A 19862-nucleotide genomic window follows, 5' to 3' on the forward strand; every position below is an offset into this window, starting at 1 on the left:
GTACGGCTGTTCTAGCATTTTTCGTCCCTGGCTGTCTTCAGGGTTGTTGAGACGTTATTCTTCGGGATTTTCGAAGGTATGTCTCTAATCACACAGATTCTACCAACATAATTTCTCCCAGTGATTTTAAAAATTCTCAAAGAATGTTATCTATGATTTGACTCTAATACTGCAGCCCATAAGTCGTCCTAATCGAAACTCCTTTCTTCCTCTGTGACGTTATCAGACAGTCCGACTCAGTCAAAGAAGCCCTTATTGTACATCTTTATCCAAACTGATCTCTTCTCTGTGTTAACGGAATTACTTGCTCAGTGTTTTTTCAATGCCTTTGCTTATAACTCTCTGAAAGCTAATTTCACATTTCCTAATGTTGAATCTAACCTTGCGATAACCATTTCTTTTTAAATTCATTAACGTTCGTTCCTACCGTCACTGCCGTTTCACATATTTCTCCTTCTTAATTACAAACTATAAGTGACTTATATTGTTGCATTGTTGCTTTTTTCTGAACGTTTCTCTTTTCTTTTCTTTCGTCAACCAGTTGAGATATCCCGTCTCGTACCCAAAATTTCTTCGGAGTAACTTTTTTATATGTTCATTTTTGAGAACTCTTTATGTAATATTTAACCTGTTGGGTTTTGTGGTGGTAGAAAAGTTCCTTTCTGCCCTGACTGTGTCATTTTATCCGTTCTTCTGTTTATTTCATTCTGGTGCAGAGGTAGTTAGCTATTTGGCTTTAGGGTTAAAAATATGGTTAGTGTTGTCTGTATGTATAGGTTTACTGAAAGCACTGAGGTAAACCACATCAGTAACAAAATGTATTTTCCTCGTTCTTGTTACCGCGCTCTGAGTGGAATGCGTTACATCGCTTCCAGAGTGACAGAACTAGCCACATGTTCCATATTACCAGAAGATTGTTTTTGCTTGCAGTCATAAACTCAAATCAACAACGCAACTGCATCGTTTCAAGCAGCTTTGCATCTCTATCAGGTTACTGTCTCCAGACTTGTCGTAGTGTTGATGCCTAGACTCGCTGTGGTGCACTATTCGCTGTTGCCTACTGTAGTATAAACGTCTTCAACTTTCTCTCATCACATTGTGGGCGCTTAGATCTAAATATGATCATGTGCAATTTTACAGTCTGGCCTCATGAATTTTGCACCTGGTGAAAGCTTGATATTATCACTATACCATTATGTCCTCCTGTCTACATTTAACTTACATTCCTCGACCAAACGGAGCTTTTGTTTGGCTAATGGTAAAAGCTCGATAATGTGGTCGTCCTTGAGAGGTACAATGGGCCTTCCGACAAACTATTGAAATCACAGTGTACTATCGAAACCGTTAGCAATTTTGCAGTATATAAGTATTCCTCTTGTACGTATGGGAAGTTTCTTACCACCGTAGACGACGCAGGTGAGGCGTGCTTGCCCTCCTTCTTGGTAAGGACCGGCAACAGGTCCCACCTCCACCCCACGCTCATCGTAGATCTTGGGTCGTTGGGGCGGGACTGTGGAAAGAGAAGAAATAAAAACAGTCACCATTAACCTGCAGTTAAGAACAGAACTAAAGTAGCAATCGTGTGGTCGTAACTAATTTAGTGGTACATATCAAACAGTGTAATACTCAACATTTATTTACATATTTTGTGCAAAGTCATTTCTGAGACCTGTGAGAGAGATGTAATCTTTATCAGTAGGCTGTTGGGGATCATATTGTGTTCCAGCCTGTGGTCGATTTTTGTGGACAAATACAGATTACCGAAAAACTTCTGCGTAACGATCACTAATTAAAATAGTTTACTTCGAGATGAATCTCGATTGCATAGCCTCTTCTCCTAAGACGCTGAAGTGCACTCAGCTTCAACGACTGGGAGCCATACGAGGTGTTGTAGGTCACCATTGTATTTTGAAACTAGTCTTCAACGTTTTATGCTTCAGGGAACGTTGTCTGCCTTGTTGGATGAAGCTGGTAGACCAACTATTGAAATAATTCGTGATCCGTCTCTACAGGACGACGGGTATGTCAGTACCTACAACGTCCCGACATAGCGCCCCACAGCACCACTAATTACCACCCTGGCTCCTAGTGGGACGATGGTAGGATCCTTCTGTCGTTCTCCAGACATCCGTTGCTTACAACTGATCTAAATGACGATTTGTCTGAGATCTTCCCATTGTTATTTCTCATTGATTGTACGTTGGCAAAGCTAATTCAGTTGCATCAGCGCAGAGTGGTTTGAAATATGTGCTCTCCAGTGGATATTTGACACATGTAGTTCACTGCGCATACCATTTTATGATACAATTTTCTGTAGATACGTGTTTATCTCAGATATTGTCAGAAATGCTCGCCTTTTTTGGCCACAGCCCAATACATAGTTTTTTTGTTATTGTTAATCCAATTCTAGGTAGGGCCACTGCTTTCCTTGGAAGATGAAGTTTTGTACCATTTTATGTGGAATGTCATTACAGATGATTCGGTATTTATAGTGACACCCGTAGGCCTAATGGCTGCTGTTTATGAGGTTGAGGAAAGGTGGGGCCTTGTCTGAAATGTGAGAGATCAGTTACGTAGAGATTCTAACACAGCACTATATTCTGTGTAGTAGTAGACCGATGCCAGTACGTTGTCGTCCGCGAGGTGGCACCCTTCAACATCCATGAGAAGGATTACATGACAGGTTACATTATTCGGCACTTACATTTCGCAAGTGGTCATCATTATCTGCTCCTCACTGCAAACAATAATGATCGTAAGTCAAAAACAGCAATAGTGTAATTCACTAGAATACTGCAAACATTGTACACAAATTCCTCTGTTGTCGTGAGTACGAACGTACATACCAATTTCCAGCTTTCCCCATTGATTCAAATCACTTCTCAGTGGCAGCTAAGTTTAAATTTTGCACACCACTTTAGTCTGATACTAAGAAAAAATCACTAATGAATGCATGGTTTCGCGGCGATATGAATTAATAAAATTTTCTTGGGCTTCCAGCCGCGTCAGGTGGTTAAAATCCCACGAGCTTTCGACCGAGCTCTCCCCCGTCATTGTCAAGTGTCGCCGTGGCGGCGTCGTTATATAGCCGCACTGCTGGCTGTGACGTCACTGGTACTCTCTTCCTCGCCCCATACGGTCATGTTTTCCTTCCGCGTCCGTCGCGCCCGTTTTAACATCGCGATAGCCGGGTCCCAGGTTGTGCTGAGCTGCAAACCGCACACAACAACCCACATGCGGTGCAAGGAGGCTGGCCAGGTGTTTTGTCAGTCTATATGTCGGTCACCCAATAGTGTTCACAATGGGACGAAGAGGAGAATCCGGTTTGTGGATTTTTGGTAGTCCATAAAGCGTAGGTGGTCTCTGCGCCTGAGGGAGGAGATTCTTAATAACGCCCTCTTCCAATGTTGACTGTTTTAGAAGCCCTGATGTCTTCCTCATTATTCTTGAATTCGGGTCCCGTAGCAGTTTCCCTTAGGTATCCTCTTCAAGAATCAACTGAATTTTTGCGTCTTAGTAAGATTTATTCAGAATGACGGATGCATTGCCCTTGTCAGCTGGCAGAACCACGATGAGGGGGTCGTTGCGGGGTGCGTGAAGACCATTGCTGCCAGCCCTAGTCAAGTTAGACCTCGGTGGTTTAGATTCTGAAAAGATGCGACACATTTCGTCCGCACTCTCCCTAGGCATCGTGCGGATTGCTTGTTCATCCCCACTTATAATATCACAGATAGGGATGCTTCGAGGCGCTGGTGCGAAGTTAAGACCTTTCGTAAGCGCCGAAATGGCACCCGCGTCGATCTCTTTCTTCGTCAAGTTGATGACAGTTCGTTCCGTTGATTTCCGTTCTGCACCGTGTTGTTGTTGAGATAGCCGCGTGAACTTCCCTTTCTGTTTCTCTGTGGACTTCTTTTGCGATAACACCTGTTGTGCTGTGGTGGCCGCTTTGATACACTACCAATCTACTTGCGAAAGTACCTCTGTCAGTAGCAGATGGATAGCCAGCAGCTGCCTCCTAGTGAAATGTATCGTTTCCTGCAACAGGGCAGAGCTGGCACGACGGTAGATTCTTGTGGCTGCCGAGGTGTTGATGTGAAGGCTCACTAAGGCAAATCGTGGAATCGTGTTCTCATCTCGACAGCGTAGCAGGAAGGCTAGAGGTCTTAACAGGTTAGCCACCTTAACACGCAGGTTGCCTAGGCGTTTAATGCCGCGCCACGTTTCCTCCTCTTAGAGGTACGTCATGTATGAACGCATGGTTTCGCGGCGATATGAATTAATAAAAATTTCTCGGGCTTCCAGCCTCGTCAGGTGGTTAAAACCCCACGAGCTTTCGACGTAGCTCTCCCCGATCATTGACAATGAGCGGGGAGAGCTCGGTCGAAAGCTCGTGGGATTTTAACCACCTGACGCGGCTGGAAGACCAAGAAAATTTTATTAATAAATCACCAATGTTTCTGACACATGTTTCTGGCACCCTGTGTCTTGGTGACACCACAGGGTTGCGAGTAAGCTCTACATGGGTCGCAGGCGTTCAGTATCTACTTGTAACGTTAGGAGCGTACCGATGACGGTGAGTCGGACCCGCTGTATCCTGGAGGCGGAGCGGCGGAAGTCGACGCGGCAGCGGTAAACGCCCTCGTCGGACTCCGCGACGTCGCTGAGCGACAGCGCCGCCGGCGTCGCCACCGTCCGGAAGAAGCCGCGCTCGCCCAGCAGCTGGGGGTGCTTCCAGTGCGGGCCGGAGGGTCCCTCCCACGACTTGCGCCGCGCGTCGTAGCTGCAAAAGGCCAGCCAGACACAAGCGGATCAGGGTGGTGATGGACGTAACGTGCTCATGTGGACGCACGGCAGGTGGGTCTTTACAGCCCCAACTAAAAGGCTGGCTAAAAGTAGCAGAATGATAAAACTTCAACTACAGTTTTAAAAAATATAAAAATTTCCTAAGTCCCGAAAAACAAGCTTTCACACACACACACACACACACACACACACACACACACACACACACAAACTGCAACTTCCTGGTTCTTAGAGACATAAACTTTGTTCCCACTTACCATATTTCAGTAGAGGGAAAATGCAGTAAGTAACGCATACGTCGTAAGGCGATGTGAGGTACAAATGTCAAATGCCAAATTGTATCATTGGTTGGAATTACACGAACCTAATCGATTTCCGTTGTGTTTGGTGAGCCGTGTTGCGACTCGCATTGGTGCCGTTGGTAGATAGGTACTGTGTCATAGGGATAGTGGAGTCTCGTTTTCTTCTTGTGTTTACTGACGCCACTGCGTCAGCTTGAATTGTCTCTCTGCGAGTGGCAGCAGCAGCGGTTCTCGATATCTAGTACAGTGGTACTAACTTTGGAGGGACGTCAAGTTTTTCCTGGTCAGCGAGTTTGGTTCGGATGGAGCAGCAGTTAGGTCCGACAGCGTGAGGACACGTCAGGACAGCTGGCGGCACGCAGGAACTGCCGGATCGGTGGGTTGTAGTTGCGAAGGCGGCAACCTCGTTCTCCACCGAACACAGACGTTTGAGTTGAGCGAACGTTAACCTAGTGGTGAAACCTCACGCCCTTGGTTCGCGCGTTGCTGCTCGCAGGGTCGCTGAGACAAAGAGCAACGGCCCGCCGCGGTGGCCGAGCGGTTCTAGGCGCTTCAGTCCGGAACCGCGCTGCTGCTACGGTCGCAGGTTCGAATCCTGCCTCGGGCATGGATGTGTGTGATGTCCTTATGTTAGTTGGGTTTAAGTAGTTCTAAGTTCTAGGGGACTGATGACCTAAGAAGTTAAGTCCCATAGTGCTCAGAGCCATTTGAACAAAGAGTAATGAGTGGAGTGTTTGGAGTTGGCGAAATTAATTAGCCATCCTCCACTTTTTATTATTAATTATTGAATTCCTTGTGTTTATTGTTTAAGTTCAACCAGCGGTTTTTTTCAGCCTAGTGGTCATTAACGCCCAAGTTACTTGCCCTGGAGGTTAGCGTATTTTCGCGGCAGTGTGCCTTTCCTCGACTTGCCGGTGCTTGCCTCATCGTTTACGAAGTTGAGCGACTGTCCCAGGTCGATCCTTGGAGCACTGTCTAAGGCCCACTTCTCTCTTGATGTGATTAGATTGTGATGATCGCCAATAACGCCTTCAGCTGTGAATGCAATTTGCATTCAGAATTTTTAATTAGATATTGTCTCTTGATATGGTTGTCCCTTTCTTATAATATTTATTAAGAATTTGCTATCTAGGTCTTCAACCATCAAATTTGTCTTGAGTAATTACTATTGGGGCCTTCAGCCAACAAGTAATTTGAATTTCTGGTCAATAAGGTGTTCGGCCGAGAATGCAATTTCTCTAAAGAATTTTTAATTAGATACTATCTTAACTGTCAAATTTGATAATTGTTCCTTATTGTCAACCTTACATGCAATTGGTTCAAAATAATGTGTACGTGACATTTTTTTTTCTTTTTAACTGAGCAACCAATGGTAACTGAGTAACGCCCCGTCCTCACCGAAATTGCCTTTCCATAAGTCCCACGTCTCGGTTGACTTTTGTTATATCAGAATAATACAATGAAACCCAAAACACTTAAATGATTTACTGACAGCGTTACTGCTTCACATTAGCACTTCACAATCCATAGCAATTGCACAAGTACAAGGCACTCCAGTCCCCATCTGAGATCGATGAGACAGTATCCTACGTTCCACAAGGTTCCTAGTATGTGCGGTCAGTGGCCACTGGTCACTGGCCACTGGTCACAAGTGCGAGCGAAGGCAGGCATAAGACTGGCTGTACGATGCTGTTGCAGTGGTCTATATACCGTCCTGGGGATCCGGTGGTACGGCGCGTGTTGGCGCCAGAGGCTGAGTGGATCCCGCGACACCGGCCCTCTCTCTACTGGTAACCTCGAAATGGACTACGCGGCCGATCGGCGAATCTATGCCCGGTCCGAGTGTGTTATCCTTGGCAGCTGCGCGGCTGGCCTCACTTTGTGCGAGTTGACGTCCGCAGCTGTTGGCCGGTGACTGAGTAAAGGCGGATACCACAGCTGTTGCAGTAAACAATGACGCTATTACGCTTTGGCCTGCGGCACCGAAACTGTTATTTTCGTTCACTATTACTAAAATGAAATTCTGATCTTGTTTATAATAATATGGAAGAATTAAATTTACTATTCAATCACAAAGTGAAAGTTCTCTTTATTGCCAACGTTTAAAAAATAATTGAGTTACTAGAAAGAGCCGAAAAGTTACGCGTGTAATCGGCTTCGCGCCGCATGAGCGATTGCCGAAATGGTAATTGCCAAACAGATCAGCTGTTCGTTGAGGGGCCGAGCAATTAGGTCGGATAGACTCTAGCGAGCGTCTAAGACAGCTATTCTTTGAGCAGTACCGACTCTAAATGAGATTAGAAAAGTGTAATATCGTATGTGAAATTTTAACAATCTATACTACTGAGTTTGAAACTAAGATAGAATAGTATTTTCACCACTAAGAATGTTTAGCCAGTTGTGTACGTATTAATACACTACAGCGTTGCACACTTTGCAGTTTCATCTCACGAAGTGTACATAAAAAAAAAAAAAAAATCAGGCATCCTTTTAAATATCAGAACTTACTGTTTGGTAAGAAACAGCCACACATTTCTGAGTCATTTTAAAAAATTAAAGTTTTAAGGGACATAGTATTCACGCCTCGAAGGCGTGGCCACCACTTTACGTTTAAAATCAAATATGAATCCCAGGAGCTTCACCATTCCTTCATAATTTTGTTTTCTCCCATTTTCAACACAGGAAAATTTAAAAGAACAGAACGTGAACTGTGAAAAGAAACACAGCACACAGATTTCTCGGTTGAAAAAATGATTCTGATTTATTCACCCTACTTCCAATCTTGCGGTAGTCAGCTGGAATTACCAAATTGCTATTGTAAGGTTGGAGTAGGAAGAAAGCACAGTCAAGTCGTTCACAGTCGAAGAACACTAGATGAGACATCTTCATGACGACGTACTGGTATCAATGGTTATGGTGGATACAGTCACCCTTTAGACTTTACTTTGGCGGATACCGTTCTCTTTTCTAAAGCTGCCAGTGAGAATCTCACCGACTCGATATCAGAAAATTATTTATTTCCTCGTGCCTAGGAACCAGCGTATTGGAAAAGGCGAAGCTGGTCTGTTGTTTGCATGCTGCTGTCTTGAGCATTTCTGGAGAGAGGTTCAAGGACGGCGGGCAGTGCAGTACTGGTACAGACACAAGCGTTTTGGAATGTACCGTTCATCGCACATTATTTAACATGGGACACTGAGGAAGACTAACACTACGTGTTCGCATGCTGATTCAACGACATCGTTAATCGTGAATGGAATGGGTACGGGTTCTTCGAGATAGGATCATGGATAAATGTAATTGTTTTGCCTGGTCGGAATAATCATGTTCTTTTGCTACACCATGTCAACGGTCATGTCCAAAAAATGGCTCTGAGCAGTATGGGACTTAACATCTTAGGTCATCAGTCCCCTAGAACTTAGAACTACGTAAACCTAACTAACCTAAGGACATCAAACACATCCATGCCCGAGGCAGGATTCGAACCTGCGACCTTAGCGGTCACGCGGGTCCGGACTGCAGCGCCTAGAACCGCACAGCCACCACGGCCGTCGGTCATGTCCAGATACGCGGTAAGCCTAGCGACCGGTTGCTTGAAACACGCACAGCGCCACCGAATTTCGAACTGTGATAACAGTATTAGGCTACAGGAGACATTCGCTTAGGCCTCTGTGGGGCCTTTGGTAAAAATAGAAGGCACTATGGCAGCTGCGGACCACTGAACCCCATTATGTTTGATATCTTTTCCCCGTCGCCGATGTAAGAAATATTCCATCCAAACCATTAATTCAGTTTATGAAATTCAGTTTATGAAAAAATTCTTGACAGAGAGGCGGCCGCTGGCTTCCGCTGACTCCGGAAGGGAGAAGCTAATATTCGAACTCGATAACAAGACTCGGACGCGCAGCGGCAGTATGTGACTAGCCTCTCGGTTCCAGGGATCTATGACGTAAGGCAGGAGAATTCCAAGTGTACCAAATATGGAGATCATCACGCATTAACTCCATCTAAGAGTAGTGCTGAGTGCAAATGGAGCTTTAAACAACACTGGCAATTAAAGTTGCTACACCAAGAAGAAATTCAGATCATAAACGGGTATTCATTGGAGAAATATATTATACTAGAACTGACATGTGATTACATTTTCACGCAATTTGGGTGCATAGATCCTGAGAAATCAATACCCAGAACTACCACCTCTGGCCGTAATAATGAACTTGATACGCCTGGGCATTGAGTCAAACAGAGCTTGGATGGCGTGTACAGGTACAGCTGTCCATGCAGCTTCAACACGATACCACATTTCATCAAGAGTAGTGATTGGCCTATTGTGACGAGACAGTGGCCCGGCCACCATTGACCAGACGTTTTCAATTGGTGAGAGATCTCGACAATGTGCTGGCCAGGGCAGCAGCCGTACATTTTCTGTATCCAGAAATGCCCGTACAGGACCTTCAACATGCGGTCGTGCATTATCCTGCTGAAATGTAGGGTTTCGCAGGGATCGAATGAAGGGTAGAGCTACGGGTCGTAATACATCTGAAATGTAACGTCCACTGATAAAAGTGTCGTCAATGGGAACAACAGGTGACCGAGACGTGTAACCAATGGCACCACATACCATCACGCCGGGTGATACGCTGGTATGGCGATGACGAATACACGCATCCAATGTGCGTTCACCGCGATGTCGCCAAACACGGATGCAACCATCATGATGCTGTAAACAGAACCTGGATTCATCCGAAAAAACGACGTTTTCCCATTCGTGCACCCAGGTTTGTCGTTGAGTATACCATCACAGGCGCTCCTGTCTGTGATGCAACGTCAAGGGTAACCGCAACCATGGTCTCCGAGCTGATAGTCCATGCTGCTGCAAACGTCGTCGAACTGTTCGTGCAGATGGTTGTTGTCTTGCAAACGTCCCCATCTGTTGACTCAGGCATCGAGACGTGGCTGCACGATCCGTTACAGCCATGCGGATAAGATGCCTGTCATCTCGACTGCTAGTGATACGGGGACATTGGGATCCAGCGTGGCGTTCCGTATTACCCTCCTGAATCCACCGATTCCATATTCTACTAACAGTCATTGGATCTCGACCAACGCGAGCAGCAATGTCGCGATAAGATGAACCGCAATCGCGATAGACTACAATCCGACCTTTTTCAAAGTCGGAAACGTGATGGTTCGCATTTCTCATCACAACAACGTTTCACCAGGCAACGCCGGTCAACTGCTGTTTGTGTATGAGAAATCGGTTGGAAACTTTCCTCATGTCAGCACGTTGTAGGTTCCGCCACCGGCGCCGTGCTCTGAAAAGCTAATCATTTGCATATCACAGCATCTTCATCCTTTCGGTTAAATTTCGCGTCTGTAGCACGTTATCTTCGTGGTGTAGCAACTTTAATGGCCTGTAGTGTAAATATGACCCTCCTGCACTACTGAAGAGAGCGGGACGAGTTACCAGCAAATCACACTGTCTCCTCGACGCTCGTAAGTCTGATTAGGACTAAGTTTATTGCACTAGCATCGGCGAAAGTGGGCCGCATGCTGGACTTAGAGAGTGTCGAGTTAGGACACCGTAGTAGGACACTAGTATTCAGGCAAATGTGTCGGGGATACTTCCATATAATATAAGCTTTTATCTGCGCGGTCCTACCGAGTTCTGTTCTGAGCATCACTCAAAGCTTGCTTTCTATCCGAGGTCAGGGAATGAGCAGTTGGCCCACCATCGGTTAACCTTAGCGAAATCCACCGCACGAAGTAATCTATTCTGTCGGCCATACAGCAGTCCTTACTCCCTCGACGACACGACAGCAAGACACCCCCACGGCGATCAAATTTTCCAGCATGTCAGCATGTTAGCTAGTCCTGTCAGAAGGTCGGTGTAACAGATCTGGGGCGCTATCGGGTGCAGGTAACACTGTATTTTGACTCCGGTGCAGAACAACACGATATTAAGAAACTGATCATATATCTTTGCAATCATCAGTCTTCTAACTACTTTTTTGTACCCGAAAAATAAAGTTTGAAGAAAGATAAAACGAAGCCGTTCGTACATATAATGATTTAATGGAACTGCATCGTTTACACGAAGCACGATGGTTACAGAATGGATCAAAAGCTGCGGTAGTGATCTGACAGAAATGAGGTCGTAAGTTTCGAAATAATACAGTTCCTGTGACTTTGATTATAGGGTTTCTTGGTGAACATCGCAGACTCAGAACGACTGTAGTATTATTCATTTAGCATGTGTCGGCCACATACTGTCGATATTAACAAGGAATTGCCCCTTGTGGCTGCCTGTCACAACATCCGACAAGGAAAGTGTCACTTTTGCATCACTCAGTTAATTATGCAAGTAGTCAAACCACCTTACATCATAATATACTGTAACTGTTTCACATTTTCCAAAACCGTTTCAGAACCACTTTTACCTTCAACCAAAATGTTATATCTAAATTTTACTGGAGACTGTCGATTAAGAAAAGTAATGTTTTTTTGTTTTTTATACAGTTACCACTCCATTGTTTACTTCTGGTTCTACAATTACAGAACGACGCCATAAAATCATTGGGTGATGCGTAAACTGTCGGAGGTAAATGAACTTGGCAGCACATTCTGCACCCAGCTTCTGCTGAAACAGAACTTTTTACATGATACCAGCTACTTTTTCACCTTAGATGATTGTTATCTCAAAACTGTTAATGCACTGCCCTGCTGCCAACTACACTGCGAATTCTACTGAACGTTTCTTCAGTACAAACTGCGCACGTCCGGAACTTACCAATGTGAAATCTTCTTAAGGATGCTTTAAATGCATTTAATCAGTAATACACTGACTGTACTGACGCACGTAGGTCCCTATGATGTCCCCTCATTTTCGCTTACCTTTTAACCAACGAAATGTGTCATACTGACATCTTATTACTGCTGTCAATGAAGGACTGTAACGACCGTTTGTATCACACCTTCAGCGATACCGTTTGAATTATTCAGTCATGGTGCTTAATACTGCTGCACGCTGTCTCGTAGAAGTAGCATATAGATCATCGGATGGGAATCGTCAAAGGCTGAGTGAGGCTGATCGTGGATGATGCTGTGACATGTAGAATAATAGAACAGTAGGTAAAAAGTATATAAGCCTAACAGATTCTCAGATAACGTTAAATATATATCCGTCAAAAGTGCAAACTTTATAATAGGAATTTCGTTGTGATTTTGTTTAAAAGATATTTTCTGAGGCTTGGTCAGGTTCTTCTGTCACTATCTCGTAGGCTTTCTCTGTCTAAGCAATTACCATAAAGTGGTCTCACTTTTTTTCTTTGCACTACTTAGAATAATAATATTTACTTCAAAAGGTACAACATTTGTAATTAATATTATCTCTCCTTATCCTAACATAGATTTTTACATGTTTTCGCAGCCTCTTTTAACGGTGAGCAACAAGTTAAATTATGCCTTACTAATACAGTGATACTACTGATTGGCCGCCGTTGCATCAGTCTTGAATGCACATCGCATGGTAAATACAAGAACCTGCATTTATTCTAAATTCATTTTTCCACGTCCGATACTTCCTAAAGAATCACTGCAATGCAAAGCAAATATTGGCATTGAATTACTGAAATTTCTTCTCACAGTCATACGTAACCTTATTAGAAATGAGCCAACAAATGTTGATTGCACGTATTTCCGTCTCAGTTACCGTCATTATGATAATTCCCCTTTCTCTTCTTGCTAGTGACCAAATACAACCAAACCCTAAAATTTAGTTCAAGAGAAAAGGGAACTGTACTAGGAATCTTGTAATGCGAGAAGCTCCTGCGAAATGCAAAGTAGATTTAAAAAGAATTGACGTTTGCTGAAAAGGCTGGTACTGACTCGTATTCCATACAACTATTTAGCTTATAAGCTGCTGGAAACATCCATTACTCTTCCATCACACTAATAGCGATAAACCTTCGGGGGCAGTATGAACCGTGAAATATCAGAGAGTAATCGATTGAAGGGACCGAAATTTTGGGCGGCCACGTAAATCTTGTTCTAGGAATGGAAGATACTAGACTAGATATAACACTGAGTTAATTTGTATAAAGTAAGAAAATTTAATTCATCCTTGAAAGAGGTGGCTGAAAAAACACTCGTTCGACCGAATTTTGAGTATGACCAATAGAATTGACAGAGATTATCGAAAGAAGGGTACAACTTTTCGTCAGTGGTACGCGTAGAAATTGTGAGATCATTTCGAACATGCTCAACACATTCCAAGAGATGCGTTGCTCACGTGGACAGATTTACTGTCGATTTTGGAAGCATACGTTTCGAGATGGATCAAACATTATTTTACACCCTCTCATGTACACATACATCTAGGTACATACTTCGCAAGCCACCAAAAGGATCATGACGGTGAGTATCGTTTCCTGTTACAATCATAAATGGTGCGGGGGAAAAAATATCTGTATGATTCTGAACGAGCAGTGACTTTCTTGCTTTCTCTTCGTGGTCCACACGTGAGATATATATTGGTGGTAATAGGACAGTTCTACAGTCCGTCGGAAATGCAAGTTCTCAAAACTTTGTCAATAGCGTTTTTCTAGAAGAACGTCTTTTCAGTCATAGAACTCCCATTTGAAATCACGCAACCTTTCCGAAATGCTCTCATGTTGATCGAACCGACACGTAACAAATTTAGCAGCATTCAACTCAATTGATTCTATGGATTCATATAATCCCCTTAAATAGTTGCGAAGTACTCAAGAATGGGTCTGCTTTATAGATGGTATACATTTTTGCACAATTCTCCATATAAACCAAAGTCGATCATTCGTAATCCCTAGAATTGGCCATACGTAGGTGTTTAATTTAACGTCACATTGCGGCTAGGTAATTTAATCGACGTCACTACGTCAAGGAGCACACCACCAATACCGTTTTAGAACATTACATGATTGTTTTTTCTACGCATCTGTATGAACTTACATTTTTCCACATTTAGAGAAATCTGCCATTCATCGTCCAGATAAAAATTCTGTTCAAATAGTCCTGTATCTTCCTACAATCACTCAATGAAGACACACATCTGGAGATTGCAGACCATCCTATCCATCAGATCGTTAATGTATATAAAGAATTCCCTGAGGTACTCCCAATGATGCTTTTGTCACCTATGTGGACTCGCCATCCTGTGTAACGTACTGGTTTATGCTACTTGAAAAGTCTCACATACCTGACAACGTGTTCCATATTTCCATATTACTAGATCTTCATTACCTTTAAAATCATTCTCACTAATTTTTCAGTCTCAATTGCACTTTTTTCTTTCACATGACATGCTTCGATCGCTTTGGATCATCTTCAGATCTAAGTAGCTGCGTCAGCATCCTGTCTTGTCTATTCAGAACTTCATATTACACTACCGTCTCCTATATTTCACAGTGTCAAACGCTTTCCAGAAATTACATATACGGAATCTGTCTGTTGCCGTCAATCGGTAGTTCGCATGGTATCGGGCGAGAATAGCGCATGTTGGCTTTCGCACGAAAGACGCTCTCAAGATCCCTGTTGAGTTGTGGAAAGAATATGTTATCTTTCGGTAAAATTTGTTATGTTCTAACTTAGAATATGATCTAGAACCCTGCAATAACCTGATTTTAAGGGTATTGATCTGCAGTTTTGCGGGTCCATTAATTTAACCTTCTTATATAAGATATGCCCCTTCGCTTTTTTCAAGTCGACTAGGATTTTCAGCTGATTTTTCAATGATAGGAATGTCTACGATATCCCTAGAGTTCGAAGGCGATCATGATGCGAAAATCAAATGAATGTGTTACGAGAAGTTATTTATGTCACAAACACTTAAAGGGATTCACACTCTTTTTCTTGCTCTCTCTCTTTCTCTCTCTATCTCTCTATCTCTCTCTCTCTCTCTCTCTCTCCCTGTCTCTCTCTCTCCACAACACACCACCTAGTCCCCGAGCGGAGACAATCCCTCACAGAGTCAGAGCATTACCGCAAATGACCATGATGTTGAGCGCCATGCAGATGCAGCAACAACAACAACAACGGAGGAGATTCCCGACATGGGCAGGAATCGAACTAGGGCCCCTTCGGTTGGCATTCAGCCTCGCTGACCCCGCAGCTGCCCAGGCGGAGTGAAAGTGTATTGAGGTGCAAGATTGTAGAGATTTAGCAGAGTTATAAGTTTACTGTCGTAAATGATAGCAAAGTATGTGACTGGAGCGTGAAGCACGTCCGCGGCCGCCAACATTCGCTTCCAGAGAGACCCGCTGGCACCAATGGCAGCGGTGCGGTTCAGGCTGTCGCCCGATATTCAGACCATGCCAGCCAGAGCACAGTGTTTGCGGCAGCGCCACGCAGCGCCTCTCGTGAAATGGACGCGCAGTTGTCGATACGGACAAACACTGTGGGTGAAATACCAGTGCTCTTCCATAGTGCAGCAACACTTCTCCGGTAGATCTAGAATTTTTCTTCTATTGTGTCACTGTTGGTAATAATGATTCTTCTGTCACTATCACTAGTAAGCGGAAGTGTAGCCTTCCGTGGCCATTTTCAGACAGACATATATAGAAATTTATTTATGTATGTATGTATATATGTGTGTGAATGTGTGTGTTTTCTACTCCTCCTCAGAAAAAAATGGGTCGACTCCAATCAAACTTGTTACAATATTTATTGTCTGCACAGGAATACTGTGAGGATAAAAACTACCTACCTGCCATTGAGATGGGCGTGACGCTGGGAAGGTCTGGTAACACATGCACTTCCCTGCATAACAGGCGTATTGTATGGGTAGTAATGATACATTCCAAGAGGTATACCTGCAGATGGGCGCTGATGGACAGAGGGAGGACGGAGGAAGAGATGAACAGTAAAGGGGGAGGAGAGGAACCGATTTGGCAATAGGAGATGGACAGAGACAGAGTAGGAAGAAGGAAATGGAGAGATGGAGAGTAGGAGGAGAAAATAGATAAGAGCGGGAGAATGAGATGAAAAGAGGGTGGTGATACTTGGAGATACACAACAAAGGGAGGAGGGGAGAGGAAGTAGAGAGATGCATATATACAGCGAGGGACCTGAAGAAAAGGAGGGAGAATGTCAGAGAGGTGGGGGAGGAGAGTATGTCCAGAGACAACAGGAGGACCGGAGATAAGAGAACGAGGACGAGACGGTAAGAGGGGAATGGAGGAGATGGACAGAAAGAGGGTTGGGGAGGGGATGGACGAGAGGGGGAGATGTACAGACAGAGGGAGAGAGATTCTGAGAGAGACATGGGATGTAGGATACAGACAGAGAGAGCGAGTGGAGCGGGAGAATAGGAGGCAGGTGGATGTGGTGAATGGTAGTGTGGAGGTACAAAGCAATAAGATGGAGGAGGATATGGACAGAAATAGGGTCGAGGAGGAGACTGTAGTGTTGGCAGTTAGCCAACACTACGCACACTAATTGAGAGAGGAGGCCGAAATGCACGCGTTAAGCTCACGCAGGCTGGCGTGAGGTCTGAAACAGGATACGGAATGAATGCTATAAAGAAAAGTACGTAGCTGCTGGAATACTTAACTTTAATCCATCATTTGTATACATCGTTCTTGACGGTACGCTATAAATAATAGCAACTGTTAATGGCGCCTTGCTAGGTCGTAGCCATTGACTTAGCTGAAGGCTATTCTAACTATCTTCTCTGCAAATAATCGAGGCTTCGTCAGTGTTGCATCGCTAGCTAAGTCGTCCGTACAACTGGGAGAGTGCTAGTAAGTCTCTCTAGACCGGCCGTGTGGCGGCGCTCGGTCTGCAATCACTGATAGTGGCGACACGCGGGTCCGTCGTATACTAACGGACCGCGGCCGATTTAAAAGCTACCACCTAGCAAGTGTGGTGTCTGGCGGTGACACCACAGAGAGAACGTCAATAATCCGCTATATATAAAACGACGCACCACGAAAGAATTATCCGAATGAGACGGAAATTGGTAATAGTGATTCATATGTGCAGATAAACAAATGATTACCGTTTCCGAAAATATTTATTCAACAGAAAGAGCTTCACAAATTGAGAAAGTCAAAAACACGTTGGTCCTCCTCTGGCCCTTACGCAAGCAGTTACTCGGCTCTGCATTCATTGGTGACCTTGCTTGCAAAGATGAGGTGAGGCATTGAACATCATCGACATACTATTGTGCTGTTAAGTGTGCCGCGGATGACAACAAAGGAGATCCTGCTATGAAATGAAATGGCACCCCAGAGCATAACTTCTTTTTGTTGCACTGTTTGACGGGCGGTATTCAGGTTGATATCTCACCACCATCCGAGACATCTCTAGACACTTAGATCCTGGTCATCATGGATCCATTCGAAGATTGATTCATCACTGAAGCCATTTCTACTCCAGTCAATGAGATTCCAGGTCAAAGACGTGTCTGGAGGCGTCCTGGAGATCGGTGGGCTACCAACCTGACAGTTGCCCACCATAAATCCTGACAACCAGTAGTGAGAGATGCCATTTCTTTTCATACCAGGATCACTTATGTTTTCATCCGCAACAGCCTTATAGCACGGGGGTACTTCGACGGTATTCTAACACCCCGTTCTGAGAACGTTCATGGAGAACTATCCTGGGATTACACTTCAGCAAGATATCGGCCACCCGGACACGGCGAGTGTTTCTATTACTTGTCTTCGTGCATGTCAAACTCTGCCTTGGCCAGCAAGGTCGAGATGTTTCTGCAGCTGAGGAAGTTTGGAGCAACACTAGCAGAGCCCTCCGACCATCTCGGGATACGGACAATATAACGCGCAAATTGAATAGAATTTGGCACCTTAACCCTCAGAAAGACATCCAACAATCCTGTCAAGCAATACCAAGCCGAATAACTGCTTGAATAAGTGCAGGGGTGAACAAACGCGTTGTTGGCTTGCTCAGTTGAATAGATTATCCAATTATTCTGAAGTCATAATGATATTGGAAACCATCGTTGTGCGCAGCGATCGTAGACTTTAGACAATGTAGGAAAGAAAAAGAAATGAGCGCGAATCCATCGTTATATTACAGCAGACTTAGATTTCAACTATTATATAGTCATTTTCAGTGCTAAAAATTACTAAAAAGTAGAATCAAGAGCCAATATATGATTGTTAACAACGTATCGTAAGTGCAAATACAAGTACCACATAGAAGGATAAAATATAACTTCCTGTAACATTAGTCAAAAATGTCACGTAGTAAACAATATTGGTTGATGTAGAGCATACAGGAGTCTAATATGAACTGAAGCCGTTGCTTAAATGGTTGAACAAGAACTGAACAGAAAGAAAATGTGACCTCACAGACGAATGGTTCCCTCTACTAAGGCACCGGTAAATAGTTAACCGGGAGACTGTAAAATACTTAAAAGTTTTAAAAATTTACTGACAACAAAACCAGAAGTAAAGGTTAATACATAGGAAACAAATTACATTTGTGAAGCCAGTAGTACAATCCACTCAATAACAGAATTATCAGAAACAGAAATATTCAGACACCTGGGATTAACTGGGGCCATGGTTATATTGAAACGTGCGTACTCACTGGGCTAATGTGAGTCAAGGAAGCAGCTAAGGAATAAGATAACCACACTTAGTGTACAGTAAGTTAAAAGAGTATCAATAAGATGTATAATGTACCGGCTTGAAAAGCCAAACAACTCATGGACACGATATGTCCTATTGATATGCACCTTCTTATGGATACAGCAGAAAGACCGGTAATACATTAATCAAACAGTGGCATCTTTTTGTGGGCTACAGATTAATACTGTGTCAGTTTCTATGAATGATAAATGTGTTCCATAGTGAGATACAGGAAACCCTAAATGAGCTAAAACAATAACAAAGAAAATTACAAAACCGTACTTGAATATCGACCTGTTACTTGGCCAAAAATGGTGAGTTGGACATTCAGTTGCGTCTTTTTACCCCTATCCTTTTAAAAGATTCTCCTAAAGAAGTTCACCAAGTTCGCCAGGATTCGCACACAGAGCAGTCGACATCAGGGGATCTCTTATTCTCTTATGACGAAAAATCTTAACTTCCTCCAACAGGTCCATAAACCATCCCTTCCTGCGCCGTGCAACAACTTTACAACAAACAGTATAGAACAGCATGTCCGTTCTGGATCAGGTGAGTGGCAAATACTTTTCTAGTCCATCCCTCCATTCGAGCGCTACATTCTGCCCTCCGGTTTGTCCGATTTAACACGCTTCAGAATCGGTACACGGTATTTTGTGTACTCTCGGTTCATGTAACACATTTTTCTTATCTATCTATTAGCCAATATCAAAGCTAAATTATTATTAGTTGAAACAGAAATGGTACTGTTATACTTCATGAAAACTGATGCCTTTTTGTGCTAAAGACCCATTGTACGACAGTGAAATGTACCAGTTCTTACTGTCTTCATCCCCCTGGTTCTAAATCTACCCGTAGTCCTCTATTATTGTTATAGTTCTGAACAATTCTTTTGTAAATATTAGGTACATAATTAGCAGCGTGATTATTCGTTTTTCCGGTACAGGTAATAGCGTCAGAAATCTAATTCGAGCTCTTTTTGAGAAAGCGGTAATATGAAAAACCTTTTTAAAGCCAAATGAAAGAACGCCTTTTTGTACTGCGGCGGGTGATTTGACCTATAAAGAGTAAATTACGAATAAGTGACCGGTCTTCTGACTGGTCTGATGTGACACGACACGGAAGTCTCCCC

At 43.7% G+C, this 19862-nt stretch overlaps 1 protein-coding gene across 1 annotated transcript in view; it reads right to left on the reverse strand.

Annotated features, from left to right (window-relative positions):
* LOC124613335 (hemicentin-1-like) overlaps positions 1–19862 on the reverse strand; it is a 465174-nt gene that overhangs the window by 178488 nt on the left and 266824 nt on the right. Inside the window, exons 3-4 of the mRNA XM_047142031.1 lie at positions 4566–4780; positions 1400–1510 (exon numbers count right to left, since the gene is read on the reverse strand). Coding sequence (XP_046997987.1) covers positions 1400–1510; positions 4566–4780 — 326 coding nt within the window. The remainder of the gene's footprint in view (positions 1–1399; positions 1511–4565; positions 4781–19862) is intronic.

The sequence above is a fragment of the Schistocerca americana genome, chromosome 4, assembly GCF_021461395.2.
Source record: "Schistocerca americana isolate TAMUIC-IGC-003095 chromosome 4, iqSchAmer2.1, whole genome shotgun sequence".
Taxonomy (NCBI): Eukaryota; Metazoa; Arthropoda; class Insecta; order Orthoptera; family Acrididae; genus Schistocerca; species Schistocerca americana.